Below are 22859 nucleotides of genomic sequence, written 5' to 3' on the forward strand. Positions count from 1 at the left end.
ACACACATGTGCAAATACATAAAGTCTTACAATTTTCTTTTACGAATTTTCTTATTTTGAAATCATTACATTATAGTCTCATTTTCAATATTGCAAACTACATCTCTTTTTAAATTTTAGTCAAGTAAAATTTTTCTGGAACTTTTTTTTTTGGGTAAAGACCTAATATATTGTTAAGGAGACTAAAGTTTAAGGACAAAGTTTGACTACAAACTAAGTTGTAACACAATGCTACAACTCTTACTAAACAAATTAACATTGCTACATATTTTGAAAATTTAACCGTTAAATTGCATTTTCTTTATGTTCTTAAAATACATATTAAATTTCATGTCAATCGGATGTTATTAGCTATTTGATCCATAAAATTATTTTTTATGTATAATTTTAGACTACAAAAGTTTGAAATTTAAATATTTAATTGATGACATGGCTATTAATCTTTAATATTTTTAAAATTTTGCAAATATGGAGGATATAAAATGAAAATGTAATTAAAGAATGAATTTATGAAAATTCATATCCAATAAAAAAATATTAAATGAAATTGTAGGTTTGCTCCTAAGGGTTCATTTGGATACAACTTATTTTCTTGAAAATTGAAAATTAAAAACTGAAAATACTATAACAAAACAATTTTTAAATGTATGAATAGTGTCACAGGACCTATTTTTAATATTTTTTTTGAATAAAGTGAATGTGGGTTCTATGAAGAGTGCGTGAATATTGTTGCTACATCGCGTGAACAATGCTGTTACAATGCGTGAGCAGTGCCTTGTCTCTAAAAGCTTAGCCGCGTGCGACCAAAAAAAAAAAAAAAAAGGGAAAACGCAAACATGGAAATGCAAACGCCCCAGACACCCAATCCAAATAGATACTAAGTTTGTTGCCAAATTTTGTCAAAAATTTAATTATGTTGGCCCTAAAAAAAATTTAAAATTGTTACAAAGTTTTTTTAAGAGTAAAAAAATTATAAATTTTTAAAATTTATACATCATAAATTTTTTTTTTTTTTTTTTTTTCAGGTCAAGTGGTCCGTGACCGCCTGAACTCTATGCAGAGCCGCCAGTGAGAGAGCCATGCGAGAGGAAGAAGTACATACCGACTCCTCAATAATTTTCCTTAGTACGAGGCCATGGCATGCACCATGACGCATGAAGCAGCTTTAATACCATTAGAGGAAAGGAAACCACTAGAATACTTACTATTTTTATTATTGATGAAAGGAACACGCTAGGATGGCCTCCAAAAAGCCAAACCAACCAAAGCCAAAAACCCATCCCAACCATTTTTATTGGAGTACACCACTCTTATCCAGTACCGCCACAACATCGTCACTCTCCCCACCCCTCCCATCCCCTACTATCTCACCGTTGATCATCTCCAACTCCAACGCACCCACTTTCCACCCTCCGATTCGCTGACCACCGTCTGAACCCACAGGGTACAAAGACACGTGTCAACCCATTGGTTTTCCTCCAGGGCCCACGTAAGATACTTTAACCTCCAGAGCCTCCCTTCCCAATGCGAACAAAATAAAATCACAAAACCCCCCAGGCAATCCCGTGCCTCCACGTTTCACTCGCCGGGAAACCTAGGGTTTTGATCAGATACTCCGCCGGAGCAACGTAGCTCAAAATTTCTATTTAAAAAAAAAAAAAAAACTCTCTATTTATGTACTTTATTTGATTTTCCCCACCCCGAGCGAAACGATGTCGTTTCTGCGGCGGAGAAAGGCCACGAAGGCCGAGGAGAACAACTCAGAAGGCCCTCAGATTGACACCGCCTCAAAAAACGACGACGTTGTTGATAGCGATAACAAAAAACAGAAGCTTATTCAAAAGCACGAAGGCGAAGAAAGTTCTAGAAGGAGAAGAAGAAGTTCTTCGAGGAGATGGACTTGCGTCGACAGCTGTTGCTGGTTCATTGGGTGCATATGCTCGATCTGGTGGTTCTTGCTATTCATGTACAACGCAATGCCAGCTTCGTTTCCTCAGTACGTAACGGAAGCGATAACGGGGCCGTTGCCTGACCCTCCCGGCGTCAAATTGAGGAAGGAAGGGTTAACGGCGCAACATCCGGTCGTTTTCGTGCCCGGAATCGTCACCGGCGGGCTCGAATTGTGGGAGGGGCACCAGTGCGCCGAGGGATTGTTTAGGAGGAGACTCTGGGGTGGCACATTTGGTGAATTGTACAAAAGGTAAGGTCCTTTTCGGGTTTCTGCACCTTCTTTTTTTTCTTTTTCTTTTTTTTTAATTTATTGTAATTTTTGTGCTTTGTGATGAGAATTTTGGTATAGAGTTTTATTATGCTTGCAGAAAAGCACTGTACTTTAATTGGTTTGGATATAGCTTAAAATGAGATTTTTGAATAAATAAATAGATTCTAAAGTGGGCAATAACTTATTTAGTTTTTTTTTTTTGCTGAAAATGTAAGAAAATTTGAAATTTTAAAAAATTATATATAAAAACCAAGAGTTGAGCTTATAAGCTAGAAAATGGTATTTTAACTTTTTAAGCTTATACAAAGGGACACTTAAAGGGTAGTATAAATGCACATGTGCTAGTGTATTTGGCCAAGTGGGCCTGGAACTTCCATTAGTGTGACATGTGAGGGAAGTGAGTTTGGTACTTCAAAGGGTGTTTTATTTATTTATTATAACAATGCAAAAGTGGGTTATGTTTGTTTTGCTTAGGTGAGAAGTTAGGGGGTGAGGTTGCTTAAACTTGGGTGTTTCTTGGATCATTGTCATAGGCAAGTGAAGAAAATGGTTTTTTTATTTTTTTGGGTGATTTTTTTTTCTAAGGAAGAAACCTAAAATGAAGATGCTAGAAGTGTGGGAGTATTACTTTTTCTTTTGGATTAGAACTTATTTGTGCAATGCCATTTCGTTTTATGGGAAGGCATGTTTCGGGGAAGTATTTTAAGTGATTGATGAATTTGAAATGAGCTGGATTTGGAGGTGAATGATGCGGTCTATAAGATGAAGCATTAGCCAATTCAACCATAAGTCATGTATTGGTCTGAGATCATGACATTTGAGGAATGTGTATTTATAGCTGATCGAGTGGTTGTAAGAATGCAATAGTTTATATCATGTTGTTCTTAGCTTATAACGGAAATTGGTGAGGTTGCTGGAGACTGACTTGTGTTAATAATATTTGATTTAGGTCTGAAATATTTGACAATTTTTGAACCAGAAGGTGTTGTGTAAATGATAAGTTTTTAGAAGATATCCTTAAAAAACAAACGGGATATGGGGCGATTAGATAATGATGGACCATTATTGACTAAATGGCCTAATTGTTAAAGCTGCCATATTGCCCTCTAAAAGACCCAATTTAACCATTTTCAAGCCTTTATTGAATATTTTTGGTGTTTCTGCTTGAAATGGATTGATTATCGACTGTGAACTTGCGAAATCTGTCCTTCAACCCTTTTCATACTATCTTATATGTGTATGCATTTGTTCCACATAAATTTAGTGGCTGTATCCTATAAAATTGTTTGAATGCATAAAGCAGTACTTCTGAGGCATAGGAGTTGGCATTAATTGAGAAAATTTGTGGGCAAAAGATGGTGTCCTTAAAATAGCGTTTTAGCATGGAAAAGTGCATGATCAATGGACCATAATCCTTGCCATGAACTTGCTTAATTAATAAGACAGAACTTTTTTCTTTTAATTTTTTTTTTTATAAGAAATTAATCTCCTTCGACTAAGCACAAAATTTAATTAGAGATATATGAAAGTGGACTAACTATACCTCATATTGCTTTTGATCCATGATATATACGTTAAATTGACCAATTATATCTGTTCCTGATTGATTAACAACAGGTAGAATTATATTATCAAAAAAATAAGACACCAGGTAGAATTAAATCATGCTAAATATGCCTATATTCTGAATGTTTATCAGTTTGCTGCTCATTTGTTATGAAGTTTTGCGATTATCTTAATGGAACCATGGAAGTGAGTCCTTAAGGGGTGTGTTTTGTTTCTGCAGGCCATTATGCTGGGTTGAGCACATGTCACTGGACAATGAAACTGGACTGGACTCTCCTGGTATAAGGGTGAGGCCTGTATCTGGACTTGTGGCGGCTGATTACTTTGCACCAGGTTATTTTGTCTGGGCAGTCTTAATTGCCAATTTGGCTCGCATTGGATATGAGGAGAAAACCATGTATATGGCTGCATATGATTGGAGATTGTCGTTTCAAAACACTGAGGTACAAATTTCAATTACGAGTTAATTTTTCCTGGACTTAAATTTCACCAACTCAAATTGTGTTGCTAAAATTTCATTATGTAATTTTTCATTAATTATTAAAAAAAAAATCATTATTTAACTATCTGGTATTGGCAGAAGTTTTTGTCATCTTCTTGTAGTATAGTATACATCCTGTCTCAAATCTGCTTATGATTCGCTGCCTAATTGGATTGATCAGGTCAGAGACCAATCTCTAAGCAGGATAAAAAGCAATATAGAACTCATGGTAGCTACAAATGGAGGAAAAAAGGTGGTTGTTATTCCACATTCAATGGGTGTTATCTACTTTCTGCATTTCATGAAATGGGTTGAGGCACCAGCTCCAATGGGTGGTGGTGGCGGGTCGAATTGGTGTGCTAAGCATATCAAAGCAGTGATGAATATTGGTGCACCCTTTCTAGGCGTCCCAAAAGCAGTCTCTGGACTTTTCTCTATTGAAGCGAAGGATGTTGCTGTTGCCAGGTTTATATTTCAACTGTCATGATATGAATAGGACTAGGTCATAATCTTTTCTTTTCTTGTCTTAATCACCTCAGTTTCGGAATTACTTCAAAACAAAGAATATTTTGTAGCATGTATAGGATCATTTCAAAGGAAATAGGGTGGCACCAATTTCTTTTATTATGAATTTGGTGCAGGATAAAGATTGCATGAAGACTCCATTCTAGCTGATGGTCCAAGTTATCAATGTTTTTTGTATTCTTTGATTTGCAAACATCCTTTCTCATGGCATTGCCTGGGAGAATCTTTTTTGATTCCTGATCCCCCCTCCCCCCCCAAAAAAAAAATTTGTTGTAAGGAAATAAAAAGAGAGATGTTTTTCTGTTAAAGGGATTTTTTTTTTTTTTTTTTTTTTTTTTTAAGCTTTACTGTCCGGATAAAATTCATCTTGCTCTCCAAAATTCTGACTCATCTTTGGGTAACTTTGTGTTCAAATATTGTTTACTTGAACACCCAAATTCAGATCTGGACACCAATACTGGCATGCATGTTTCCATACATCTTTTCTGCTTTTGATGAACTGCTAATCCTTAAACAGGGCTTTCGCACCAGGTGTTTTGGATAAGGATGTTTTTGTCTTCAAACTCTACAACATATGATGCGGATGACCCGTACATGGGATTCAACCATGTCAATGATACCAAAAGGCGGGGATACCATTTGGGGTGGCCTTGATTGGTCTCCTGAAGGATACTTCAACTGTAGTGCAAAGAAATTGAAAATAATGATACTAACACTGCAGACCATAATGGAAAGGGAGGTCTGGGTTCTACAAAAAGAGTAAATTATGGGAGGATCATTTCATTTGGGAAAGATGTAGCTGAGATACATTCCTCGAGATTGAGATGGTGGATTTCAGGGTAATGTTCTGGGTTTTAGTTTGATTGCTATAAGTTTCTTTCCATTGAAAGTAAACATATCTCCTCTCTCTCCCCCACTGCCTCTGTGTGCGCGTGCATACCTAAAAAGTATACAAAGTGTATTTCTATCTCCACCTGTGAAAGGTTATACACTTATAATCAAGTTTATATAGAACAAGAGGATGATAGAAAAAGTGTGGTGTATTGTAACTAACAAAAAGGATACTTTAGTAGTTTATTAAACAAAAAATTAGTAGAATGCATAAAAAATGATGATAATAATAATGAATCTCACAAATGAGAATCAAGAAGATGGTCTAGTTGATTGAATGAGATGACTATGTCTGGGAATAAATAGGTAGCAAGAAACGAGTCATTCCTTTTTTTAACAAGTAGCTTATTTTCTGAAAAGTTATTTAAAAAAAAACATCCATATGATTGATGAGCCATAAGATAGCCCATGGTTCATATGAAATTAATTATTTAAATGGAAGGGTTTTTTTATTCCTGTCCACCAGTCTGCATGCAAGGAATTAGTCTTATTGATTGATCCATTTCATCTGTATCAATACTTTGTAATTTACACTATATCTGCTTTCTAGTATCAAATTTCTAGGTAAGATTTTGTAGCTACGGAGTGATGCAACTGCTTTGCAAGATTATGCACAGATAGACTGCTGTTTTTCCTATGTTTTATGTGGAGGACTAATGCTTTCTTCTTGTTATTTCAAATGCAAGCCTGTATTGTCACATATCATTTGCTAGAATGCACAATCAATCGTATGAAAGGCAGACTACTGTTTTTTGCACTCTACGAGTGCTGATTTCTTTAGAGTCCAAGCTTTTTAAATAAATAAATAAACAATCAAAAAATTCCTAACTGTATTTTAGTAATCAGTAACTGAAATATTGTACATCTGCCCTGAGATACTCACTAATTTGAGGCATTTGCTACCTAGACTAGCAATTGTTATTTGTCTGAAGTATATTGATTGGAGTTCTATGTGCTTACTTTCTCTTTTATTGGCTTACTGGCAGGATGCTTTCAAGGGTAGTAACCTTATAAATGCAACCAAGTGTGATGTATGGACAGAGTACCATGAAATGGGTATTGAGGGTGTAAAAGCTATTGCAGATTACAAAGTTTACACAGCTGGGTCAATTTTGGATCTGCTTCGTTATGTTGCCCCAAGATGATGGCACGTGGAGACGCTCATTTTTCATATGGAATTGCTGACAATTTGGATGACCCTAAATACCAACATTACAAATATTGGTCAAACCCTTAGAAACAAAGTGAGTTTTTCAACTTTTCTTTGTTGTTTTAGCGGTTTGTTTCTTATGAGCAATGAATTGTCCTGACATAATTTTTTTTCTTCAAATGTTTTTGATGATGTGCTATTTAAGTTGTACAAAGTATGTGCTCCAATGTGACTGATCAATGTTAAGGCTTTTAATTAGCCAAGCATGCATCATTCTCTGCAGTGTGTGTATATAAATATGCACATGTATGCATATCTATTTATATGTTTGTAGACACATTGAGCATGGTGTTACATAATCTAGTTACCTATCAAAACAAAACAAAAAAAAGAGTTACGTAATCTAGTTGGAAGGTTCTCCTCTTTTTGGTACAGAAGCTTGGGAAAATGGGTTAAAATCCATCTTATATTATAGTTACTGGAGAAATTGATCTCTGAAATTTTGCAAATGATCTAATGTGTTGGAAATTCCATCTCTTCTTGATCTTAAAATATTATGTTTAGGCTGATTATATGATATGTTTATTCATCACTATAATAGCAATGAACGTTCTTTAGTTGTTCTAGGTTGGCTATAGTTCAAGTGAACTCCCTTTAATATTGCTGATTAAACTTCTGTACTGCCTTGCAGATTACAAATGCTCCAGACATGGAAATCTACTCTATGTATGGTGTTGGAGTTCCACGGAAAGAGCATATGTGTACAAGTTAACTCCTCCATCAGAATGTTACATTCCATTTCAGATAGATACCTCAGCAGAGGGTGGAAGTGAGGACTCTTGTCTAAAAGGTGGTGTTTTTTCTGTTGACGGAGATGAAACTGTGCCTGTTTTAAGTTCAGGTTTTATGTGTGCTAAAGGTTGGCGGGACAAACCCGTTTCAATCCTTCAGGCATTCATACTTACATAAGGGAGTACAATCATGCCCTCCGCTATTTTCTAGAGGGCGGGGCACCCAAAGTGGTGCCCATGTTGATATTATGGGTAATTTTGCATTGATAGAAGATATTATAAGAGTAGCAGCAGGGCCACTGGAGAGGACTTGGGTGGGGATCGAGTTTACTCTGATATTTTCAAATGGTCCGAAAACATCAACTTACAACTCTAGATTCATGGTGAGTATTTGAAGTTTATCGATACAATTTCCCTAAATGTTTGAAGCAATATATTGTTGAATGCAACTTTAATTTATTTAACCTTGGGATTCAACCTAAAAATAAACCTTATCCCAAGTTCTCGAGCTTTAGGTCTTTGATTACACGAATTGTTTTCATTAATCTGAAGCCTTATCTTCTCTGAATGGCAGAAATCATGCTTGACTAATATAATATAATCAAAAGACACACAATATATTGAGGTAATCCACTTCTATTTTTGTTTCTGTCCTTGGTGTTACATTCTCAATCATAGCATCTCAGTAAATTTGTTTTCCATTTTCATACTCTTATATTTTGCCCTTAATACCATACATTCGTTTAATTTTCTTCCCACCTTGTTTCAGCATATTAGCTTTTTACTATGCTTCAAGGGACCTGATGAGGTACTGCTTCCCATGTTAGCGGCGGCAATTGAAGCAGACCACTTTTTTGCTCTCATTGAAGCCTAAGAGTTGAGGTGCTGGCTGCTGAAGCAAAAATGCATAGATATATATATATATATATATAATGTTGTATGTGTAGTCTGCATTCTTTCAGGAAGCACCGAGTTTGATTTATGAATTGGTATCCCACGTTGCTGGTTCCCTGTTGTTTTCGGTGCACTAACTTGTAGAGTCCATAGGTCCCGAAATTTTTGATATTCATTTTTTTTTTTTTTTGTCAATAAACGTACTGTAATTGTGCATGTTACTTTGTAATTATTTGTGGGTCTTTCTCTCTCTGGCTGGCGACAGCTTTTTTCTCTTTTAGACTGAATCACCTATGCTCTAATGCCTTCACACGAAGCCTAATAAGGTTAATGATACAGACTACAGAGATTTGCTGGACTTCAGGCTGATGAATCACATGATTGTTGAAAGGAAATATGGAACAAATAGTGGATTCCTTGTTGGTATGTGTGAGTGTGACCCAACTGTACTGTAAGACATCTTTTACCTTGAAAACGGGTGTGTAATTTGACTACAAACATCATATGATTTCTTGCCAAATTTTGCTGGGTCTTGGGCCTGGTTGCTTTTCATTTTTTGTCTGGTGTTACTTCCAATTGGCTGGTTTCTTTTTCTTTTTTATTTTATTTTTTTATTTTTTTTATAGTGTATGGTTATGTTTAAAGGGTTGAGTTAGAAATCCTTTAACAGGCAATGAATCAGATGTGGTTGAATCTATTCAACGCTACTGCCACTTAAGCAAGCCATATATAAGAGATATATATATATATATATACATGGATTAAGTTTAAGGTACATTTGGTATAATTTTAAGCAATATTATACCACTCATTATTTTTTAATTGAATGTAAATTTTGACAAATTTATTGTTAGATTACATCTTCATATATTCTTTATGTTTGCAAAATTTCAAGGTGATTAAAGATTAATAGCCAAGTCATTAATCAATTGTTTGAATCCAAGTTCTTGTAATTTAAAATAATGCATAAAAGTTGAGTTTATAGATTAAATAATAAATAACATTCAATTAACATGAAAATTGGTATGACTATTAAGAACATGTAAAACATGTAATTTAACGATGAGATTTCAAACTATGAATTTTATAATAAGATTGGGTAGTGTAATATTAATTAGAGTTATATCTAGTGTAACTTTAATTAGATGTAAATTTTGATAAATTTGATGCAACTACTCAATATTTTTTAATTAGATGCAAATTTTGATAAATTTAACGTCAGATTACATTATCTTGATATATTCTTCATACTTGCAAAGTTTCAAGGTAATAAAAAATTAATAACCATGTCATTAATCAATTTTTTAAATTCAAGTTTTTGTAGTTTAAAATAATGCATAAAAAATGAGTTGATGGATCAAATGGTAAATAATATCCAATTGACATGAAAATTGGCATGATTGTTAAGAACATATAGAATATGTAATTCAATGGTGGGATTTTCAAAATATGAATTCTATAACAAATTATTGAGTGATGTAAACATTACTTAGGGGGTAACTCTAACCTCTATATATATATATATATAGGATTTGATATAAGATTTGAATTCTAGATGTTTTTGTTGAAAATGCTAAAAGATGCTAGCTAGATTATTCTCTTTTAATAACAAAGGTGATGATAAAAAACATCACTTAGGGGGTAACTCTAACCTCTATATATATATAGGATTTGATATAAGATTTGAATTCTAGATGTTTTTGTTGAAAATGCTAAAAGATGCTAGCTAGATTATTCTCTTTTAATAACAAAGGTGATGATAAAATTATTAGTGTTTGCACCTTCCTTGAAAAATACCCCAAAAAGAAATCATTTCATATTAAATATTTAAATTTAAGAGTATTAGAGACAACTTAACATAGATTGTCATCAATAAATATATAGATTTTTTAAAATTAAAAAAATAAAATAATATTGTGTCCTTATATAGTATCATTTGATGTAAAATATTAGTCAATGTAACAAAAATGTTATCATAGAAAAAGTTTGGTTTCAAACATATTTAAAGTTATTTTACTCCGACCTACTATTTGGCAATTAAAGATACCATCTATGTGTTAGTGATATGATTTTTTTTTTAATAACTTAGGGATAATATTATATTTTTCCAATTACGGTAATAGATTAGAAAAGATAGTTCCAATTTGGAGCCAAACTCTGACCTAACATTATAAGAATAATGCCAATATCACAATAAAACCGACAACTTTTTAATATAACTTTCCATTTTGTCTACACATGGGTAAATTGTAGCAAAATTATGTGTTTTGTTGTAGTACACTGGGTACTAGCACGAACACATAGGTAAATTGTAGCAAAATGGTGTGTTTTGTTGTGGTATATTGGTCCTAGCATGATCCACCACTCCCAACTCAACACTTAAGTAAATTGTAGCAAAATTATGTGTTTCATCGTGGTACGCTGATACTAGGGCAAAAATGGGCATTTGCCCCTTTCGCCAAAACTTTCCAACAAATACCCATATTCTGAAACTATTTAGCAAAATGCCCATGTTTTAAACTTGATTTTCTAAAAATTGAGTTTCAATGAAAAACTTGATTTTTAGAAAATCGAGTTATGAGAAATCAAACTTTAAAAAAAAAAAAACATGGAACTCAAGTTCCATGTAAAATTTCTCATATTACTTGATTTTTTAAAAATCGAGTTTCAAAATATGGGCATTTTGCTAGATAGTTTCAGAACATTGGCATTTTACTACATCTTTTAGGCGAAAGGGGCAAATGCCCATTTTGACCATAAGACTAGCATGATCCACTACTCCCAACTTAACACATGGCTAGATGGGTAAATTGCAGCAAAATTATGTGTTTTGTTGCGGTACATTGGTGCTGGTTTTTTTTTTTTTTTTTTTTTTTTTTTTATCCGGTAAGCTTATTTTGTTGAGAAATTTCCAAAATTGCTAGGGACCTATATGATATCATCTTCATGAGAAGTTTGACTCAAAGATTATACCACTTTCTAAGACAGCTGGAATTTTTTTNTTTTTTTAATTTTTTTAAATTGGTGGTGGCATCATTATTAAACATTATAAATCAAAGGCCATAAATTTGCTACAATTACGAAGCACTAAGGGGCTGTTTGGTTTTTGTGTGTCCATCACTCATAACTCTATTTCGATCACCCGTAACTCAAAAATGGTGGGACCCACGACTGAGAAGTGTATTTGGCTTTTGTTTCCAGTTTTTGCTTCCATCACTCAATTTTCTAATTTTTGAGTGATGAGTTATGGAAACTAAAAACACATTTTAGGTGTTTTCTGTTTCCAAAACTCAGTTTCTAATGGCATTTTCGTAATTATATTCACATGGTGGGACCCATTACATTGTATTGTCACACTTAACTCTTGACACCAACGTCTCCTTCTTTTTCTCTTTCTTTCTTTCACCTTTGCTTTCTTTCTTCCTCACTTCTGCTTTCTCTCCATAGCTTCCTTTTTTTTTTTTTTTTCTAACTCCTCACACCGGTGCTTCTTCTTTCTTCTTTACGATGAACACAACACACTCCACTAGATTTGCCAAGCATCTTAGGTGATTCTCACTGCACCTCTCTACCCTCCACTGGATTTGCAGAGTTCTCTCTATCTCCTTGGCAAGATCAAAATTTTTTTTCTCTCTCTATCTTATGGGTGCGGAGTTTGGATTTGAGATATGGTTATAGGGTTTTGATTTTTGAGACATGGGTATGTGTGTGTGGTTCAGATTTGTGGTGTGGCTGTGGTGGATTTAGATCTGAGATGTGGGTGGCTGTTATGAGTTTAGATTTGTGGTGTGGGTTTAGATTGATTTTGGCATACTTTCTAAGACAGCTGGAATTTTTTTTTTTTTTTTGGATGCCCTATCAAAGATTGTACTTCTTCTTTTTCTTTGATAGAATCAAATCTGACACCCAATTGATGCCTTAAGGGGGAGACATTGAAGGTTTGGGCTTGAACCCCCAAAAGTTTGAACCTAAAAGGAGTTCCATGCGTCAAGAAAAACCAATCCTAGCCCCACTCTTTTGCATACCCTTTGAAGAAAACCTCTTTGTTTAGTAGGATTGATTCCAGAACCGGGGAAGCAAGTTTGGAAGAAGATGTGTTTCAAAATGATTCTCCTATTACGGTACCCTAGCCTAACATCAACTCAATGATCTCATCCTTTCGGATAGGATGGATGGGATGTCATAGCTTCAAGCAAGCAAGAAATGTTATTTTCACATTTTTATTAGCCTAAAACATACAACTATATAATCTCTCATGCAAATGAATTGGTGACACAATCTTGTGTCTCTCCAACAACAAATCAATCATATACAACACAACATACTGCCTAGTCAAGTCATCATTCCACTTAACAAAAGTGGTGGGAGGCATAATATCTTTAAAAATCACATATGAGTATGCCCAAAACTACTTTTTTTGTGGTGATTGCCGATTTCAAAGTCATTGTCATAAAACCAAATGATCCCCAAATTTTCTCAACAACCAAACAAGTGAAACAACACAACTAAACTCCAAAAAATTTAAACAAATCCAGCCACAAACACAACAAATAAACAATAACAATATCTTTAAAATCCAATAAGACCACAACAACAAACCAATACAATACCAAAATAAAAGGCACAACCAACTAATAAGAAATCATTCTCTAATTGCATATAGACATATAGTCTCCCAATGAATTTTCTCACTTTAATATGCCCTTATGCAATAACATCATCAAGCCAAATTCATTTCCCAGGTACTACACTCAAGTGCATTTGAGAGGACACAAACTCATACTAACCTATATTTATGGAGGACAGAGCCGCAGCAGTGCCAATTGGCCCAAATCATGTACCAAAATCTGTGTGAATAATGTCAATATTATTTACTAAAAAGATATATGACCTGTATATTTGTAACTGCACAAGGTACACACAATCATATATATTATCCTTATCAGTTATCACTAAAGGGTATATCATATAATAAACATCAACCAAGTCAACTTTTTTAGCTTTTAAGAACCTAAGAGTTTTTTTTTTTTTCTTTTTTTTTTCTTTTACTTTTTGAAAAGCTTTTAGGTTTCTGGAAGGACATTAAAAAAGGTATATCAAAATAAAAATCCTAAGCTTCTTTAATTGAGCCCCCACTTTTTTAGGAAATAAAAATCCAAAGCTTCAATTGAGCAAAAGATGAAGTAAGAAACAAAGTGAAAGGGTGGGAGTCATACCATAACATATAATGAGATCAACTCCCATTCTCATAGTACATTTATTAAAAAATTGATATGCATCTTTGACCTATATATGCTTTCACACCAAGGCATCTTTGATGTTGCCAGCACTCAAAGGAAGCAGAAAATTGCGAAAGCATTAAATGATTAAACACCAATAAAAGAAGAATGATAACAGAGTTTTATATTAAAGCTCAATATGCCGGTAGTGTCTTACAGCCCAGTAGGGTACTCCTTACGAGTATGGTACACACGTTAACAAAGATCAAAAGTCTGGAACGAAAGACGTGGACTATGGTTCTTCGAATTCCCGAAATGGCACCATCTGACCCCATATCCATCAAGACACTCAGGTTAACATATACTAGCATCATCCATATTATATTTTTCTTTGAGGTCAGTTCATCAGAAGAAGAAGACAATGGGGTAATTCAAAGTGTGACAACAAAAAGTGAAACCGTTCTTGTGGTTGGGCTATTACAAAATGAGAGAGGAGGACGACTTCGACCATTAGAAAAGGAAAGGGAAAAAAGTGGGTTGTTACACAAACTATAACTATCTTCACAAAAATTTATATTTGTGTAGTGATCATGATTTTAATTAAAATTCAGTCAAATTATCCAAAAATATTTTACGTTCTTAAGTTTCTTTAAAATAGCTTTGTGATGGATTTGATGGGTAGTTGACGTAGGTTCTTCCACAAGGAAAGGAACTCAATTTTTTTAATTAATAAAATTTTTAATTTTCACAATTATTCTTTAAAAAAAACCTTGTTCCTTTTTTTTTTTTTTCCTATTACCCTCCGATCTCTACACTATCTCCATACCCAATGCCACCGCCGATCTCATGCTCTCCGTCCACTCCTTCTTTCCTTTTCACTGTCTCTTTCGTGCACTCCGTCCACTCCTTCACGATCTTTCTTTCATTTTCTCTCCGCCTCTCTATTTCCCTTTCTCTCTGCATCTCGAGTTCGTGGGTCTTGGTTGTGGCCGGGATGCAATGCTGGGTGTGGTTGGGTTGCGGTGGTTTTTTGTGGATCGTGGGTCTCTACGGTGGTTCGTGGTGGGTCTCTACGGTGGTTCGGTGAGTGGGTTTTGTGATTTGATATCGATGAGTTTTAATTTCAGTGGTTTTGATTGATTTTGGTGGGTTCTTGATTTCAATGGCTGGGTTCGTGGGTTGATCGGGTGGCTTTGGGTGCTAGGTGTGGGTTGATTGGGGTGGTTTTGGGTCTTTGTTGTGATTTTGTGATTCTTTGATTTGGATAATTTGGATGATTCTTTGATTGGGGTGATTCTTTGATTCGGTGGCTTTGGATGTGGAGGTTTTTTTTTTTTTTTTTTTTTTTTTTTTTTGCTGTTGTTTGTGGTTGCGGTGATGGTGGGTGGATGTGGTGGTTGTAATATGGGTGGGTGAATATGGTGGCCGGCAGCGCTAGATTGAGAAAGAGAGACACAGAGGAGAGAGAGCCAGAGACAGAGAGAGGAAGAGTAAAAAATGATAAAGAAAGAATATTTAAATGAAGTGTTAAAAATTAGAAGTTTTGATGTAAGGGATATTGTAAAGTGATGTGTTATATGTTATAATATTGGTTTTTGAGATGGTAAATGCTAAATTTTTTAGAATGTTCGATAGGAATGCTCTTACCATTCCAATTCCCAAACAATTTGGCATTGTAATTATCCAATATATATGAGACGGAGATTACGCGATACACATAAAATAATGCTCATGCAAAAAATTTAGTAAGAAATCACTTAACATTTGAAAACCATGATGTATCCATTCTAGTCTACCTTCTTTTTTTTTTCTTTTTTTCTTTTTAATTTTTATAGATTAGGATCACGTGTAATATCTAGGATATTTCATGGTGTACTATTAGTCTATTACCCTCGACCTTCTATTTTATTTTTACCTTTGTTTTATTAAATTTTTTTAATTCAAAAATTGAGATTGAAAGTTTGTTTTTTAAATTTCAATCTCAGCCATTAAGAATAATTGCATTACACTTGATCTCAATCTGTTTAACACTCATTGGTGGTTGTTACTTGTCAGAACATTCTCAATCGGTCCTTTAAAACTAGATAAAATGCAAAATACATAAGGATTTTCATTTTATAAAATTTAAAAATAAAAAATAAAGAAGCAAAAAGAGCCTTTGCATCCGGTCCTCCATTCCTTTAGCAAATTTTAAAATATTGCCATAGTATCATCTATTTTTAGATGATACTCAACCAATATATCCCAAAAAAAAAAATTTTGATACTCAACCAATGCATTCTCTCTTCCTTTTATTATTATTTTTTTTATTCTCTCTCTTACTCAGTCTCCCTCTTAATTAAACAAGTAAAATCCTTCTTCTTCTTTTTTTTTAACTTTTTTATGTCAATCTCAAACATGCAAGACTTGTGTTAGGTGCAAAATATGTATTAATTTTTTTAGAAGAAAAATATATTATTTTAATGGATGTATTGTAAAATAAGAAATATAATGTAAGGTGTGTTGTAAAAATGATTATATAAAATAAATAAAGTGACATTTAATTGGGGCGGCACAATATATAATTGAGGGTGGTCTTGAACTTGGAAAAAAATAAATTTTATACCTTAAAAAATGAATTCTAAATTAATATGAGTTGTTGACCACCCTAGAAAAAATACTTAGCCACCATAAAAAAAAAAAAAAAAAAAAAAAAAAAAAAAAAAAAAAAAAAAAAAACTTAAACATTTGAAATAAAATTTGCCCATTAAAAATAAAATTTGACATCTCCAAAATTTTGGCCCATTGAAGATTGAACCAAAAAGTTACGAGAAATGCTATGCTCACAACATTTCCTCAACACTTTCATAACAAATCTTAAGTGGCAGGTTATACCGGTAGGCAAAAAAAAAAAAAAAATAGTGATATGTAAATTAGAACCAGTAACAATTGCCAACTAGGATTTGTTGTAAAAACATTGTGGGCATAGCATTTCTCCAAAAAAATTCAAACAAACAAATTAGCCTAAAAGCCCAAATCAAATGTTTAATTGTGATATTTTAAATTTTGTTTTCAAAATGCATATTTTCCAATAGCTAATTGATTAGTGCTTGCTTTAGTCTTTAGTTTAATCTATCAGATTTATGTGATACATCTTGTACATATACATATGCACTAAAATAATACCTCAATACTTTATTAAACATGATTAATGTAACCGTTTAATGCCTAAGTTGAACATGTTGAATGAACTTATAGTTTACCCTTTATTTTTTTGTTAGCACTATGGACAAAATTCTTATAAGGAAATCACTTTTATTGCAAAATTTATCTTCTAAGAAAATTCGTATTCCCTTGAATAATCTTCTTTTAGATCTTGAGCTATGAAAAAATGTCTCATCTTTTCATCCTAATTATTAGGAGGGAAAAAAAAAGCATATTTACAAAGATGTTCTTGTTAACCACTTAGCCATGATTTCTCTAAAAAAGAAATTAGTGGAGCATTGCATTGATTTAATCCTGATTAATTTAAAGAAAACAAAAATATTGGTTGGAACATATCATAAAAAAGGATGATGCATTTTGTTTATATTGTTACTTATTTAGGCAAGATATTGGTAATTGAAAGAGAAATCAGTAGTTTAATAATTATTATGTTGTGTATATTGGGGGAAAAAAAAATGTAGCTGATAACATTAGTAATGAAACTATCATAAAACAAATTCAAAATATGAAAAACTCGTACAAATAATTTTTAAAACTTTATGTATTTGCGTCTTTTTTATCAATATATTCAAATTTTATTTTTATTAAATTTTTCTTAATTTAAATTTATTAATGACCCCCGTATACAAAATTTATGGGGCCAACATTTAATCGAGAAAAAATGTTTTATTTTGGCTTTTTGTTTTTTTTTTTTTTTAAAGAGATGGGAATGGTCTTACACAAATATATTTTTTTTTTTTTTGAGAAAGGTCTTACACAAAATTAATTTGAAGACAAAGCTTGGTTTTGTCACAATACCAAGCTTTTTGACAAAAATGACCCCGTAGTAGTTGTTGTCCATAGTTGATTGATGAATGTCCATTCAAAACACTTTTTGTTTTTTTTTTGAAATACAAAACACTTTTTGTTAATTGTTATAGACTAGTGAACCATATAACAATGCTTGTCTTTCACGTGCCATTTTTACAATTCTCTTTTCTTCTTCCTTTTTCCCTTGTTGGGCCTGTAAGCCAGCCCATATTTTTTTTTTATCTATTTAAATAGCCCAAGTCTTCCTATTACCTTAAAGCCCACAAGGCACCGACCCAAAGCAAAAGCTTATTAAACCCAACGGGATGCACGTCTCTCCCTCTCTCTCTCTCTCTCTCTCTCATTAGTAATTTCACAATATAATTTTTTGGTAAACTTTTTAAAATTTTAATAAATAATTATTACAATCTAAATTAATTTCTCAAATTTAATTTATATTTTTATGTCAGGAACTTACATTAAATATATTTTTTAGAGTTATTTCAAATAGATAATTAAAGAAAAAGTTATGGCTTAGAGCATTCTCATCAGCTCTCTAAAAAAATGTCATTTTAACACATTAAAAACCTACTTTATCATTTTAGCACATCATTTTACAACATACCATTTATCAGATGTTCTATTATTCTATTCTAAACATTAAAATAATATATACACACATTAAAATATCATTAAAAAAAAATTCAAATAGTAATATACACTACACAGCCCACCACCACCACCACCACCACCATTGTCCATAGTAGCTCACCCCTACAACCACCACAATCCACCACTGCCGACAACCATAACCAAAACCCAAAATCAACCAACCAACCCACTACCACCAACCACCATAGCTAAAATCCAAAATCAACCAAACCACCAAAATCAGCATAACACCACCACCACTGCCCATAGCACACCACTACCACTGCCCATCCGAGCCCACCCATCGCCCAACCCACCCAATCACCAAAGCCAAAAAAAAAAAAAAAAAAAAAAAAAAACAGAAAAACCATAGCCAAGACCCACAACCCATTCAAACCCAAGCCTCAAACATTGATTCAACAAACCCATGCCCACAACGGCAAAACCCAGACCCACGACGAGCAAAGCCCACCATCCATGGCTAGAAAATCTCACCCACGACACACGGCAAGCAACAGTGGCGAGCCTGGGCGGTCTATCTCTTGGCGTGGTGAGATCAGCGTGGCGAGATTGGTGATGGCGAGATCAACGTGGCCAGACGGAGATGAGAATGCCAAACGGAGATAGAGAGTGATGGGTTGTAGACGGAGAGAGAGAGAGAGACGGGTGAGATGGGAGAGAGACATTTGATAGGAGGAGAGAGAAAAAACGAATTAAATAAGCCAAACAGTGTTTGACATTCTTGTCCGTACGCTCTCATATTTGAGAGCGTACTGTAGCATGTTTCAAAATTTTGAGACATTTAGCACAGCTGATGAGGGTCTGTTTTTGTGATTAGTGTGCCAAATGTGCCAAATATTTGGTATTTGGCACATTTGAGAGAGCTGATGAGAATGCTCTTAGTAAAAAAAAATTCATGTTTTCTATCATTGATGTCAAAAAAAAAAAAAAATTCGTGTTGATAGATTTCGAATGTTCATGAATATAGTTCAAAGATAATGTCTCAGTTCTCAAATTGACAATGGATTGATAGTGTGCATATAGTGTTTTAAGTTTGAAATTGGTCATTTTAATCTAATAATTTTTTTTCCAAAATTATTTTTGTTTTATAAGTTTGAAAATTATCATTTTAAAAAACTTTGCCAAAAATTATTTTAGTACCATAAACTGGTTGTTTTTAGTGATTTTTGAGCAAATTTATGTTTTAATTTTGAAATTGGTCATTTTAATCTAATAATTTTTTTTCCAAAATTATTTTTGTTTTATAAGTTTGAAAATTATCATTTTAAAAAACTTTGCCGAAAATTATTTTAGTACCATAAACTGGTTGTTTTTAGTGATTTTTGAGCAAATTTATCTAACTAAGTGAGTCCTTAAGGGGCTAAAATTATTTTAAGAAAAGTTACTGAGCTAAAATGACAAATTTCAAATTTAAATGACTGAAATGACTTTTGCGTAAAGTTATTGAACTAAAATGACAAACTTTAGGCTTAAAGAGCCAAAATAATTTTTGGGTAAAGTTAGCAGGTGTAAATTATTTTTTTACCAATTTTTTTTTTAAAGTTATATTTTGAAATTCTTTTGAGGCATAAATGTGGCAGTGCCACTGCCTTCAAATTGTATAAGCCATCCTAATAATTTTAATTTTTTGACAAAAATGAATTTTACACCCTATAACTTTGGGTCCTTTCTATTGTCACTATGAAAACTTGTCATTAATGCCCTTGAAAATGATTTTGATTTCAAATTTCAATATAATCCTTTCGTCAGTATCTATCAATTGTAAATTGTTTACTCATTCCAAATGACATTGTATCTATCAATTGTAAATTGTTTACTCATTCCTCTATCAATCCACCACCCCCCCCCCCACCCCCACAAAAAAAAAAAAAAAACCTNAGCTCATGAGACGCTGAGTGGGTAGTCTTACCAACTCTATTTAAATAAGCAAGATTCGAAACCTAGGGTCTGTTTGGATACCGTTTATTGCTTAAAATTGAAAACATTGTAACAAAATAATTTTTAAATGTGTGAATAATACTGTGGGACCCAATTTTAAAGTTAATTTATATTTTTCGTTCTTATGAGTCTAATAAATAGTGCTCATGGACCCACTAAAAAGATGCACCCGTTGGAAAACGTGTAAAACGCGATTTCCAAATTCACACCTACAATCCAACACACTATTGCTTAGCACAGCCTGTAAATTAGAATGATACCTTCACCAATTGAACTTGAGGTTCAATTGCACCAAAACTTTGTAAAAATGACCAAACTTCCTTAGAAACGTCAAGATCAATTTAATAATCCAAAATGTTACATATGATTTAGACACAACTAAGTTTTTTTTAATATTTAATTATATTTTTTCTTTAAAGTAATTGTATGCTAAGTAAATTGATTCATCTGTAGATGATATGATATGATAGTTTGTGAGGTTGGGCTGGCAGTTGGCACTAGGCATAAAAGGCATCTTCCTCAAAATCATCAAAACAAATTTAATAATCTAACATGGTATTAGATGCATCAAAACCCATGAAAATTTCTAATTACATTCCTTGTTTGCATTAGTAATATAATCTAACACAGTATTAGATGCATCAAATTCCATGAACATATCTAAGGTACATTCCTTGTTTGCATGAGTAATATACCGTAATAAAATATTTTGAGAATTTGTAAGAGAAAAATGTTCATTTGGGAGGGTATCTGAAAGTTTGGGGTCAAACGGTTTTGAGTTATTTTCCTATAACTTACCATGTGTTATGTAGCAATTGAATAGACTATTAGTTTATAATTTTAATCGCATGACTTATTAAATCAGTCAATGGGCAGCTACAAGCCTACAAGTCTAAGACCATGCACTCGGAGTGTGTGAAAATTTGAAGTGTTTTCAGTTTTCAATAATAAGCAGTATCCAAACAGACCCTAGATTTCGAATTTTGCTTATTTAAATAGAGTTAGTAAGAGTAAGACTCAATGGCAGCTCCAAGATTATTTTCTAGAGGGTTTAATAAGAAACATAAATTATACAAAATTTTAAACAAAAGATAAATTAAATATATCGACATCCAAAAAAAAAAACAAACAAACAAAAAATCTTTAATACTAAAGTTTTACAATTGTCTTCTACAATTTTTCGTATTTTGAAATTATTGCATGATATCTTCATTATCAATCCTACTAGCTACATATGTTTTAATGTATATAGTTAAACAATCATTCATCCACTAATGATTGAATTATTTAAAATTTCTTAAGATTTACATGAGCTTTTTCTAAGGTTTAAGATTAGCAAATTCTACTTTTGTTGTTGGGCTAATTAAATTTTTTTCCCAGATTTTAGATCAAATTGCTTTGTTATTGAAATTTTTCTTTGTGTTTAAAAGGGTCAAGATATTGTTAAGATGCTTATATTTAAGTTTATTTCAATTGGGTTTAAGGTTAGGGTGTTCAAATTTTTATTTTAAGTTTCAAAACAAGAAAAATAAAATAAAAAATATTATAATAATTTTTTTTTTGTTCAATTTAGGGGGTTCATTTGAACCCCTTGCGCTCCAAGTGGAGCCGCCCCTGGTAAGACTGTCCACTCAATGGCTCGTGAGCTCGGTCAATGGGCAACTTCAAGCCTACAAGTCTAAGACCATTCACTAGGGGTGTGTGAAAATTTGAAGTGTCCATTAGGTATCATATAGTTTTTTGGTAGCTTATTTGTTAAATATAAAATAAATATAATTTTTAATAACTTTTATGATAAATGTGTGAAAAAAAAGATTTAACTTATTCTTTAAAAAAAAAAAAAACTAGATTTTTTTTTTCATATAAGAAAAATAAAAAGGAGACAAATAGAACAAAAAGAATGGAAAAAAAAAAAAAAAAAACTAGATTTTTTTTTTCATATAAGAAAAATAAAAAGGAGACAAATAGAACAAAAAGAATGGAAAAAGGACAACAATTCCCTTTACTTTTATAATTGCATTCAATCTCAAAATTCAAATCTAAATCATTTATTTTATTTTATTTTTGAGAAAGAAATCTCGATTGTTTATTTGTTTTGAACTTTTTATGATTAAAATAAAATATATAGATTTCCAAGAACGTGATGACATGATCAAATTATTATTTAATTTTTTAAGGGGTCAAATTATATCCCATTGTATTTAGTATATGATTCCTTTTATATATATATATATATACACATATAATTTTATTTCTTAAATATGTCCTCAGAAGGATAAGGTATCTCATGAGACATCTCTCACAACATATTAGACTCACACGTGACACATAGTGTGAGAAAGAAATCTCATGAGACTATCTCATAAGATAATTTTTCACTTGGAAGGATTTAATTGATACATAATTTATTGTCTTTTATTTCATTTTTAATAAAACTCCTATAATGTTTTTTTTTTCGTTGCAATGCAATGAGCTATAAAAACATAAAACAAAAAAAGAAAGAAAGAAAGAAGAGAGT

The 22859-nt window shown here is 32.6% G+C and overlaps 1 protein-coding gene across 1 annotated transcript; it reads left to right on the top strand.

Moving 5' to 3' along the window:
- The first annotated feature begins 1194 nt into the window (after positions 1 to 1194).
- On the top strand, positions 1195 to 8514 carry LOC112023522 (phospholipid:diacylglycerol acyltransferase 1). The gene is given in 16 exon segments (XM_065774671.1): positions 1195 to 2200; positions 4008 to 4230; positions 4450 to 4733; positions 5311 to 5345; positions 5348 to 5488; positions 5491 to 5607; positions 5610 to 5632; positions 6671 to 6815; positions 6818 to 6928; positions 7524 to 7577; positions 7580 to 7756; positions 7759 to 7815; positions 7818 to 7919; positions 7922 to 8008; positions 8200 to 8250; positions 8395 to 8514. Coding segments are annotated over 14 exon segments (2037 nt in total). The 5' UTR covers positions 1195 to 1712; the 3' UTR covers positions 8002 to 8008; positions 8200 to 8250; positions 8395 to 8514.
- The last annotated feature ends 14345 nt before the right edge of the window (positions 8515 to 22859 follow it).

Source organism: Quercus suber, unplaced genomic scaffold, assembly GCF_002906115.3.
Source record: "Quercus suber isolate HL8 unplaced genomic scaffold, Cork oak 2.0 scaffold_96, whole genome shotgun sequence".
Lineage (NCBI taxonomy): Eukaryota > Viridiplantae > Streptophyta > Magnoliopsida > Fagales > Fagaceae > Quercus > Quercus suber.